This window comes from Micromys minutus, assembly GCF_963924665.1.
Source record: "Micromys minutus genome assembly, chromosome: 13".
NCBI lineage: Eukaryota > Metazoa > Chordata > Mammalia > Rodentia > Muridae > Micromys > Micromys minutus.
The window spans coordinates 16,630,089-16,642,912 of NC_137982.1; the positions used below are offsets into that span (position 1 = coordinate 16,630,089).

At 36.5% G+C, this 12,824-nt stretch overlaps 1 protein-coding gene across 1 annotated transcript in view; it reads right to left on the minus strand.

The window, feature by feature from the left end:
- Positions 1 to 12,824, minus strand: part of LRP1B (LDL receptor related protein 1B) — a gene marked incomplete at both ends in the record, with an annotated part of 1,929,155 nt that overhangs the window by 829,644 nt on the left and 1,086,687 nt on the right. Inside the window, 2 exons of the mRNA XM_080928219.1 lie at positions 2,329 to 2,500; positions 6,807 to 7,029. Coding sequence (XP_080784345.1) covers positions 2,329 to 2,500; positions 6,807 to 7,029 — 395 coding nt within the window. The remainder of the gene's footprint in view (positions 1 to 2,328; positions 2,501 to 6,806; positions 7,030 to 12,824) is intronic.

The following is a 12,824-nucleotide window of genomic DNA, read 5'->3' on the forward strand; positions in this document are numbered from 1 at the left end:
TGACTGCTCTGTTCTCTCTGATTTACTGGTGGTGTGTTCCAATGGCGTTATTTGAAAGTCTTCTCCACATAAATTTACCTCCTTGGTATCCCCAGCTATAACTATATGTGAAAAATTGCCTTAATGTCATTCACACTAAAACTGCTAGATCCATCCTGGACTCCCCAATTAAACTTGAATACATAGTCTTGTTTATCCAATTATCTACATTTGCATTGATAATGGACATTGGAAATAACCTAAAAGACTGAGTTTTGTCTTCACCTCTAATTTGTTTTGTGTTTCAGCTTTTTTCAATCTATGTTTCGGTTTCTTTTAATGAAACCAATGCCATTATTTTTGACTCCTTACTTTTAAAATCTCATCCAAAAAATCCTACTGGCTGTATGTTCATAAAGATTCTCAATTTAACTTCTAGTTCTCTGAGGTTTCTGCTGTAGCCTTGGTAGGGACAGAAAGTCGTGGTCTGCCCCTGGGACAGGGCCAGTAGATGTGGACACTCATGAGTATCAATGGCTGCTATGCCCATATGGCTAGTTTGATTAGTAACATATATATTTTACATTCCTCTTTCAAGGAATGCCCTCCATATAAATACTAATGTCCTCATCATAAGCAAAGATAGCAGGAATCAGGAGGCAAAGGTTTGGCTAATGTCTCAGCAAAATGGTAAGCAAGATTTTCAGGAGAGCCATTAAGGCTGTGAAAAACTCTAAAAACATGAATTTGAAAATAAATAATTTCTTAGCTATTGAAAAATTAAGGATGCAACATGAATTAGATGTAGGGCTTCACAAATCTAAAGAGAAAAAGGCAGCAGAAAAGCTGTCTCCTGCAGAACATAGGTCTCCAGCCTGAACCTGAGCCATTTCCTCTTGCTGCTCCCAAACAGCAGTTCTTTCAGGAGCCTTTGTCTAAACTGATGGCACTTTGCTTTAGTTTTGCTAATACTATCCTGGAAGAGTCCACCATCTTCTCTAACCAGCTACCTTTCCCTACCGCAGCCTGTTTTCAGTTCTGTATATCTGTGGATTGTTCATAAATGCTACACAACCCATGACACTGTGCTGAATGATCTCATAATTTCTACTTTGTGAAAAAATATAAGGGGCTTCAGAATAACCTACAAGTTATCTTCTTGCCATATAATCAATGATTTCTCTTTGTTCCTGTTTTCCTTTCCTTAGTCATTTTGCTTCAGCTGTAGTATAAATGTCGTGGATGCTCAACAGCCATGTAGAAATGGTCTCACTCGGGGCTTTGGGTTTACACATCTCTCTCTGCACCCTTCTCAATCCCCAGATAAGCATGCTTCTCGTATTCAATTTCTCAAAGATTTTGTTTAGTTCTACAAAACTTTGCAAACTCTCCGCCTATGAGAGATACTTTATCTCTTTTTCATCTACTTTTCTCTTCCAGAGTAGGTATTATTTCCAATAAGGAAATAATTTACATACTCTTTTTGTATTATATTGCCTTTATTAGGACTCAAATTTCATAAAAGCAGAAAAATGCTTTGTGTTTGTTTACTAGTATATTCCCAGTATATAGACTAAATCCTGGTATATTGCCCATGAATCATTAGCAAATCCCAGAAGCCTAATATCAAATTTTAATAAATGCGTCTGAAAGCTCACAATTGAATTTAATAAACCTACAGTGCCTTAGATAGATATGCATCAATATTTAAATAACTCTTGGTCAGTTTTAATTTCAAACAGAGGTAAAGAAAAATGCAGAAATTTGAGGTACTGAAATTTTGCTTTAATAATGTTTTATTACTAGGCTTACATTGGGCTTCTAAATAGCATTGTTAACCTACAAAACATAATTATTTTGTGTTCTTAAGAAACACTTAAAACTACTGCAGTTAGGTTGAGTTTTTAAATGAACATATTTTTAAAACTATAAAGCAGTTAGGATATTAAACTAGGAAACCTCAAACTATGACCAGTGGACACCAGTCAAGTGCCCCAGCAAATAGCCTGGTAGAAATTTGCCTCTGGAAAATGATAATAAAATTCAAACGTAAACTGTAGTTTCTGAACTCTCTGTTGACATACATGAAGATGGAATGCGTTTTCCTGAGACTAAATCCAGCCATCATTTCAATCCCATGGTTGTAGAAATGATTTGATCAAAGCCGAGAAGTTTATCATTTAGACTTGAGAAGTGAGCTCTATTCTATTCTATCAAGCAGACATGCACATTTCTGCTGTCAAAGCAGAGAATTTATGATACCCTCCTTAACACCACACAGAAGCACAAGGACTATGTTCCCATTTAAACTGCTGTTATGAAGGCTTTTAAAGAACCCTTGTGGCTTACCTGTTGGCTGGGCTCTCTTCTGATATGTTCTGATTCCTCGAGCACTTTCCATTTTAATTATTGAGTGAATATCAGTGCCATTAAATCTGTTTATCCGTATGATATTGAAATTATCAGAACTGGTTGCGTATAAATAATCTTCAAATACAGTTATGCCGTAGAGATGTTTAACCTGCAAAAAGCATTAAATACAGCTATGACTTTTTGTTTCTAATATGAAAGGAAAACATGTGAAGATTGTTCTGAGTCAGAAGGATATTATCATTTATTTTTTCAAGAAATATTCTAATAATTTCAGCTCTTTAACTGAAGAATGAGATATTATACCGTAGTGGATAAAATAGTTTCATACGCATGGGAAATAATTATATTCATGTTTCATCAGAAATAGATGGTATAGTTTCTATTTAGGGATATCAAGAACAGAACCAGACCTTAAAATGCATTCACTAACTTAATATATCAGAATTAATATAACTTGAGATATTGAAACAGCTACTTGTCATCTATTCATGGATATGTAGTCACTGCAAAATTATGCCTGTTCCCATTAATGGTCTAAGAGAAAGACATCTTTAAATATTTGTTTCATAAACTAAAAGTCACTTTTTACCATAAATTATGATTAGATTAATGTTTTATACAGTGTAAGAAGTTGTAAAAAGAGAAATCACAGGTGTGCAGTACTGATAAATAAACTTTCAGCATTTCACTCAGAAATGTATGATTTCTGAAGTCTGTTCATACAAGTGAAGAAAATGCAAAAGCTATGCTTATTGTTATACATACAATTAAATGAATAAGTTGACTTTGTTTTGGCAAAGGTTTGGGTTTTGTAGTGATTATTGAACATTTGATGTTCATGGAAATTTACAATGGAAGAAGGCAGACTCATGCACTTGTTTTCTAAAAAAAATAACTGCTAGGAATAGAGGGTAATGGTTTACTTAAATTATACTTAATTTGCAATATTTCTGGCCTGAGTCTATGGAGTTATTACTGAGTGTTATAAAAAGATTTTAATAAGAATCACTGTTGACCTTTTTGGAGACAATCTCTTGGGTTCTGCTAAAACACATAGATCTGCAGTTCAGAATGGGAGAACATGTGGTTTGTTTATAAAACTACTTATATATATATATAAGAAAAATTTTTTTATCAGAAACATCCTGTCAAGTGCATAGTTCTAGCATAGGTGGAGCAGTGTGGTTCTCTAGTCCTGTTAATAGGTGTTAGTAGAAGAAACTTAGTTTGGGGGTTGTTTCAGAATCATCTTTTTCTTCTTGTCTAGTCTAGAAGTGAATGACAAGAATCTGAAGGATGCCATGTTAACTCCACATTACAGTGTCCAAATTACTCTCTAAATATGGGACATCATGGTAAGTGTGAGTATGCATGGATGCTGTGAGGAAGGGGACACGTGCATTTACAGCATCATTTTTACATCAAATCCACCAATGGTATAAGATTGATATGGTTTATGATTTTTCTCACATTTGAAACTATAAACAAGCTGCACTTCTTCCTTTGCCCTGAGAGTTTGACCAATCTCATGCCCTGCCTATCTTCATGACATGCCATTATTGCTTTATCCAATTTGTTAGCAAACATCCCATGAGGTAAACCATTGCTATGTAAGAGACAACTCGCCAGGGTGGAAAAATCTGTTCACATGGCCAAATCTACACTCCATTCAACAGCTCCTCACATTTTTATTTTCCATATAAATCTGTTTCCGTATTTTAAAATGTGTAAAGTCTATATCTACATTGGATTCCTTGGTGACAGACTTAGCATATGTTTAGGGAGTCAGCCAAACACAAGGAACTGAAATCAGGAGAAGGATGATTGAACACTCAATGGCTGAGAGTCTAACTCGGTAAACCTTTGACCACCACTAATTCTCGCTTCTACCTCCTAGACTGCCCTGAGTATAGATTTCACAGTAGTTAAAGAGCCTTGTTGTATAATCAAACGGGGCAGATTTTATACCTCAACACTGTTCTAAAAGCCAGAAGTCCTGGAAGCACCTGTAACTTGAACTCTGAGAGGTGTGTTTTCCATTCTAATAGTGGACTCATGCAAAGACATGTGCATCCAGTACAAAATAATTAATTAATCATTAATAAAAATAATAATAATAATGAGGGGAAAGCAGAGACTGGACATTTAAAATACTTTTTAAAGGTTTATTTTTAAATCCTATTTAAATATGTGTATATTTGCGTTTCTATGTGTTGATTTGTGAATGTGAGTACAGTGTCCACTGAGACCAGAAGACAATGTCAGGTTGCTGGATTGACAGGTCTTGAGTGCCCTAATATGCTGAGAACTATGTAAGAATCCTTTGTAACAGAAGTATATACCCTTATCCACTAAGCCATTCATACAAAGTATTTTAATGTAGTTAGTTATAAGGTCATTCAAATAAATTCTTCAGTCAATGTTTGATTTTTAATCACAACAAATAAAATAAAGTCTCTTATTGTAATATTATTACACAAAAGAACATGAGCAATGTCTGCCAACATCACTGAACTCTGCAGGACACTTGACAGTCTGAGGAAAACTATTGTCCCAATATTGGACTCTCCCTCTCCCTTTCTCCCTCCCTCCCTCTTCCCACCCTCCCTCCCATCCTTCCTCCTTCCCACTCCCTCTCTCTTTTCTATCTCTCTGTTCCTCATTCCCTCCCTTTCCCTGCCCCGTTCAGTCTAGCTTGCTTGCTCACTCCCTCCCTCCCTCTCACCCCCCTCCCTCTCTCTCACCCCCCTCCCTCCCTCTCACCTCCCTCCCTCCCTCTCACCTCCCTCTCACCTCCCTCCCTTCCTCTCACCTCACTCCCTCCCCTCTTCCTTCCTCCCTCCCTTTCTCCTCCTCCCTCCCCAATTATTCCCTTCCTTTCTCCCTCTCACCTCTCTTCCTTTCCTACTTCTCTCTCTCTCTCTCTCTCTCTCTCTCTCTCTCTCTCTCTCTCTCTCTCTCTCTCTCTCTCTCTCTCTCTCTGTGTGTGTGTGTGTCTGTATGTTTGTGTGTGTGTGCATATGTGTTTGTGTCCATGCATGTGTTTTAGGAATTAAGAGATAAATTGCTTTAGGTAGGTAAGGAGACACAGTATTACATAATGGGCCTGCCTCACAGTATAAAATATAAAAATAATTTCATTTTGAATCTACTAACTCACTTAAAATCCCAAAAGAGATTGATGTAACTTACAAAAAAGTTAAATGTAGAAAGAAAATCCACTGAGAAAGCACACATCAACTCAGTTTATTAAGGTATTTATGGAATATTCTTTAATGCACAGGCAAGAAATTCACAAAATTCTCATTTAGGAAGTACGCAAATGAATCAGTTGGCAAAATTAAGTCTAACACTATTAAAATAATTAGGATATTTTTGTGAGCACACATTTGCTTTTGTTAGCAAACTATTTTTAATGTCCCCTGGGATGGATGGTGATGCAGCTTCATACGAGTAAACACTTTAAATTAGTTTTCAGAAAGTAGGTCATGACATCTGTCCTGTCCCAGGGAGTCTCTCTCTTGCAAATACTGCATTTTTGTGATTGTGTACTCATTTATGTTTGTTTGCGTTCAACAGATTGGAAAGGAAGCAAGGGGAATCTCTAATGTCATAGCTGTGATGGTTATTCTCGGCTGTCAACTTGCCAGGCACACCTGTGAGGGTATCCTTGACTGGGTCATTTGAAATCTGAGTGTCCAGCTGAAATCTGAATCTTCCCACTGTGGGAAGAACCACTCTAAAATGTTTTCTGGCAGCAGTCTACACAAAGAACACAGAAGAAAGAATCTTGATTTTTTTCATTTTTGCCTCACTCTAGCTGGCAAGTTCATCAATCTTTATGCTGAGGCATTCCTTTATTGATGCTAGAATATAGGAATTCTCCAGGGCATCCAGTCTCCTGGACTGAGCATTCATTGTCTTTCCATCAGGAAACCACCATTGTTCTACTAACCAGATCACACAATATAAGCCCATCTAGTAAGTTCCCAAATCTCTTTCTCTGTCTCTCTGTCTCTGTGTCTTGGTCTCCCTGTTTCTGTCTCTGTGTCTTTCTGTCTCTCTGTCTCGGTTTTTCTGTCTCCGTCTGTCTTTTTGTGTGTCTGTGTGTCTGTGTCTCTGTCTCTATCTCTCTCTCTCTTCTCTCTCTCTCTCTCTCTCTCTCTCTCTCTCTCTCTCTCTCTCTCTCTCTCTCTCTCTCGAACATAGAATTACACAATACATTGTGTTTCCTTAAAAGATCTTAATAAATTCAACAGGCACATCTTAGTACCACTGTGACTAGAATATCCTCTCAAATTAAAAAAAAAAAATGAAAATGCATTTTATGTTTGTGACACATAACATTTTATCTCTAAGGTGTTGTAAATGCTACTACGGATTGTAATCTTTAGGAGAGTACCACATATTTAGTTTATTATATTAGCTGCAATTTCTAACAAAATTGTACTTACCTGTCTGCCTTGAAAAAGTGTATGCCTGTTTTTGCCTTGGTAGTCTACTACACCCACATAGTCCAAGTAGGGATCTACCCAATAAACCAATCTGTTGATGAGGTCCAATGCCAGGGCAGAGGGCTGCTCTGCCTTTGAATAAACTATCCTTGTTCTGTTCATCCCGTCCATATCACATCTTTCGATTTTGGGAACATTCCCAAAGTCAGTAAAGAAAAGTTTTCTGTTGAAAGAAACATAAATGTTAATATGAAGAGAGAAAGCATATTTGATAGAGCCATCTGTAAAATGCAAAACTTTCCTTCTAATTTATTTCAGTAGTTACATCTGCTAGCTTCCCATAACCATTTTCATATAATATCAGTCATAAACAGAGAAATCTGCTAATGAATATTGCAGGGCATGAGGGAGCAGGTTAAGCAACAACTGTAAAATTTCCTTCAAACCAATGACTGTGGTGGGTTTATTTTTGTAATAGCAGAGTTTCCTTAAGCCTCATAGACTCAGCGCATTCATCCTATTCAGTACAAGCTACTGAAGCAAAGCCAAATCACCAGGCCAGGGCATGTGAACCACCAGACATTATCTTCAACCTGCTTTCCAAATTGCTAGTAATATTTGGGTCACATAAAATCTACTCTGTAATGTTGTTTGGGGAAGAGACCAGCAAACCTGAAATAGAATGAAACAGTGAAAAAATAAACTAGCTGCTTATAAGACATAAATATTGTGATCCCCAGACCTATTCTAAACACACTTCCCAACTCAGAGTTGTATGAAAGAAAGTTCTTTATTTCTTTCAATGATTTTGAAGAAAATGGTGAAACAAAATTCTGACTTCTCATGACAAGGAATCATTTTAAGCAGTTCTGAGACTGCCAAAGTTTTAAATGCACCTGGAACACTTAAGTGCTTAATATTTGATTAGTATTCACAATGTTTAGTAAACACAAATCAATTTCAATTATCCTGACAATAGTTAACAAGATTTCCACTCATGAGACTTAATTTCATTTGTAAAGAGAAGACCATCTTGTCTTGATTTAAATGTAATCTCAAGAATAATCTAATTTACAGTGACTGAGCAATACCAAGATTGCCTAAAGTAGAGAGTATTGGATTTTACAAACTTGGAGAAAGAATTTTTAGTTACTTTTCTCAACATTCTTAAATCATCCAAAACAATGGGCTACCTCTCAAACTAAAAAGTGTTGTTTAAGCTGTAATTTTAATTTAGTTTTTTCTGTATGGGTGGCTTTCAAACCTAAATGCATGGTGTTCTGTATAGTCAGCATTTATTATGAGTTCTTCACAGGTAATAGTATCTTGGCAATTTAAACAAGTGACAGCCTATTTAGACAAACTACTTTCCATTTTGGTAAAGAACAAATAAAAATGCATAAATATATTTTAGCACACATCTTCTCTGTCCTTCTATATTTTTCGCTTTGTCCCCTTCTCCTTTCTGATACTCCCACATACTGCAGTCTTACTCAGTTTGATTACAGCCCACCCACTATAACTGTTCACGAATGAGTGCTTTTCTTCTTTTTTAGGAAATAGGTTTGTGAAATAAATGAGGAATCCGGCCCTCAGATATGCTCTAAGCAGAAAAGCACTTGCTATTTTTATTGGAGGTCTACCCTATGGCATAAAGTTTCTTATTTGTGAATTTCCCAGTTTTGCTTAGTTAATTTCAAACAGGTGACAGGAACTAGTTATTATGCGGGCACTGAGGATGGAGGAACTTGGCACATCATGGGCTCTGAGATGTGCAGAGACTGCAACAGAAAAGAAGTGAAGTAACATGGCCCAGCCGTCCCTTCAGGGGACCTGGGTTCAGTTCTGAGCACCCACAATGCAGTTTCCTACTCCAGTTCCAGGCTCCTACTCCAGTTACTGGCTCCTCTGGCCTGTAGGCACAGACATACAAGTAGGCCTAACACACACATAAAATGAAATAAACAAATCTAAAGCACATAGAAAGTAAAACAAAACAAAAGAAAAACAAAAGCAAACAAACAAGATCAAAGACCTGTCCGGAAAGGAAGACTTATCTGATGCCATAGCTTAGTTTTATTAAATTATATCCAGAACAAACAAAGAAGGCTGAGTGAGGAGTAGACCCTGGAGGCCTCTGGTTATAGAAATAGACAAAAAGAGAAAAGAGGACAGAGGATGTCATATGTCAGGAGAGATCAGAGGTCAGAGAAAACAACCACATAGGTCTGGAAAGAAAAAAAAAATGGCTAGATCAAATTTCACAGATACAACTAAAAGTTTCCTTCAAAGGTATGCCACTGGATTTGATATCAATTAAAGTATAAGTAAACTTGATATTCTGATGAGGAATAACTTATTGTTATAATTAGGTTATTGAGAAAAATACATAAGCTATTCTTTTTAGAAGTTTGTCAGTGATATTGAACTACTATTTCAGGAATGATTTACAAATATATTTAACATCATAATAAATCAGGTTATAATAACTTGAGAATTAGCCACATATAAGAAAAACTGTGAATACATACATATGTATTGGTGCATGTCATATATGTATATATATATATATAATATATATATATATATATATATATATATATATATATATAATTTATTATGTGTTTGAGAGAGTTAATAACATGTTTATTGTTTTAGTATGACAGTAATGTTAAAAATTATGAAAGAAAACAGTTTTTTTGCACATGTGAAACAGATCAGGGCCAAAAGAATGAGAATTTCATTTCTGAACTCCATAAAAATAAACCGTTGAAGACCTAGTATCCAAAGAAAAATACTGAAAATCATTTTTAACACTGAATTGAACATCCTTGAATATAATGTTCCATGGCCACATTTAGCTTTAATCTAAGAAACAGAGACATTATTTGAACAAGAAGGATTTCACCCAGGTTCAAATACATGAGCCCTTGTCCCATGTTGGTAGCACTGTTTCGACAGTTTATGGGACCCATAGGAAATAAATTGACTTGTCAGAAAAAGTATGCCACTGAGGCTTTGTGGGCTTTTAGCTTCACTCCACTTCCTTTTTTTCTCTCCACTGTGTTGCAATTAAAAATCTCATTCCTTGTCTTCCTGCTCCAAGAATGTGCTGCTGTGACTCTCTGAAACTAATAGAGAGGCTTTCTGGAAGTATGCACTGAACATAAACCATTTGTTCTATAAGTTCCCTTTTCTCATTATGTTTATAAGAACCAGAAATAACTAATACAAAGGGAGTTTCCAAAGATGACTTCATGTCCACAGTTGGGACACGTCTGTACCAGTAGAGAAAGCATGTCCTATTGTTGCCAGTATTCACTTTTGCTTAATTTTACTTCAACATTTTCTGATAAAGAGAAAGCTAAGGCCAGGCACAGTGACCTGAATTGAAATTTGTAATCCCAGAAACTGGAAAAAAGTACCAAAGTTCCATGTTATCCTCTGCTACACAGAAAGTTGGAGATCAACAAGAGTCACAAGAGAAACTGTTTCAACTGAAATGTACCTCTCCTATATCTGAAAAATAAAACATAAACTATACTCTAGTCTGAAAATTTACCTATCATTCTTGTATTTCCTGAACTTTAGCTTAAGTAAAGGCAACATACCCATTATTCTCTTATCTTCAGATATTACTACAAAGATGTAACACTTAGTTAAAGATAAAAGATATTCAATCTGTATATTTTACCATGGTGAGAAGAACGGCATGGCCCTCGTGCCATTTTTGGTCTCCTTATTTTTGGAGAATTTCAAATTTAAACAAAAGTATAACATAAAGGAGAATGTATGATTGGCTGTGAACTACATTTGGATTCACCAAACTTCAAACTTTATTCTGAACTGTTTATCATGGACTCTGTATCAAATGAGGCTATGACAAACTTCACAACCCTTTCTGGCTAAGCATTAAGATTTTCAAGAACAATAAGAACATCTCATTACTACAATGCATCTACCATGATCAATATTTTAACAAACATACACAATACAACCCTTGTTCAAATTTTGACTGCTTCCAGTAGCGATTTGTTTGGTTTGTAAGAGAGAGTCTCATTTTGTAGCTGAAGCTGATGTTGAAGACATGTTTTGTGAGTGTTGGAGCTACAACAGTCTCCCTCCTTGCATGGATTACAAACATTCTTGCTAATGATTCCTGTTGCTCATAATGCAGGCCAGCATTATTCTTCCTTACTCACTGTGCTTTGAAATAGATTATTCATTCACTCTTTCTTTCTTGTTTCCATTCACATTTTTTTTATTTTTTTATTGGTGGTGTGACTTATGTATAGTGAATATCAAATTATTTCTCCTCAAATGAAAGAACACATATTTTTCTTTAACTGAACAACTTTATTTAAAAAACAAAGATTTCTAATCAGCAGAGTTTCTTTGAAGTTTTTAAATTTGAGTGGCCTCAGTTTTTATACAAATCAGATTAAGCTATATATTTTGATCTGAATTATGATAGTTTCATCCTTTGTTGTTATTATCTTTTAGATTTAGGTGGATTGCCTATAAATGACTCTAGAAATTGTATCAAAGTAAGAACAACAATAATATCAGCCAACCAGATTCCCGAGAGACGAACCACCAATGAAAGAGTACACATAGAGGGACCTATGGTTCCAGCAACATATGTAGCAGAGGATGGCTTTATCAGGCACCAACAAGAGGAGAGGTCCTTGACACTGTGAAGGCTCAATACTCCAGTGTAGGCAAATGCCAGGGCAGAGAGATGGGAGGCAGTGGATGGGTGGGGCAACACTCTGATAGGCAGAGGGAAGGGAATAGGATAGGAGGATTCTGGAGGGAAAACTGGGAAAAAGTGATAACACTTGGAATGTAGGAAAAAGTCCCATCCAGTCTGACCGTGAGCCCTAAGCAGACCCAGCGAAAGCTCATCAGCCAGGTGCTCTAACACTCACAGGATCACAGGATGAAAGGAACACAGGATCACAGGATCACAGGTAACAGTTCCATGATCACAGAATCATAGAGGAAGCTTGACTTCCAGGAGATGGGACACACTCATGAGCACTGGAGCTCTGACACACTCAAAGACATCAGGAACTTGGTCACACTAAAACTTCATTATCTCAGAGGCACTGGACTCACAGGAGCTCTGACACACTCAAGATCCCATGATCCCTGCATCCCAGAATCATAGCATCATAAGGACATCTGGACTCGGAGGAGTTCTGACACAATCAGGATCTCAAAAAGTATGAGCTCCAGTGAGAGACACCCATGGCAGGTAGCACTAAAGATAACCGCCTAGCAAGAGGCAAGCACAAGAATATAAGCAACAGAAACCAAGGCTACTTGGCTTCACCAGAACCCGGTTCTTCTACAGCAGTCCTGATATGTCATTACACTGGACAAGCAAGATTCAGATTTAAAGTCATATCTCATGGTGATGTTAGGGGACTTAAGGAAGTACATGAATAACTCTCTTAAAGAAATACAGAAAACTGCCAAATAGGAGAAGGAAATGAACAAAACCATTCAAGATCCAAAATTTCAAATAGAAGCAATAAAAAAAATCACAAGTGGAGACAGCCCTGGACATGGAAAACCTAGGTCAGAGATCAGGAGTCATAGATGCAAGCATCATCAACAGAATACAAGAGGTGAAAAAGAGAATCTCAGGGGCAGAAGATACCATAGAAACCATTGACACAGCAGTCAGAGAAAACTTAAAAATTAAAAAGCTCCTAACCTAAAACATCCAGAAAATCCAGGACACAATGAGAAGACCAAAATTAAGAATAATAGGCGTATAAGAGAGCGAAGATTCTCAACTAAAAAGACCAGTAAATATCTTCAATGAAATTAAAGAAGAAAAGTTCCCTAACCTAAAGAAAGAGATAAGCATGAACATACAAGAAGCCTAAACTCCAAATAGACTGTACTAGAAAAGAATTTTTCCAACAGAGACCATAAAAGCGAGAATATCCTGGGCAGACATTTTTCAGACCCTAAGACACAAATGCCAGCCCAGACTACTATACC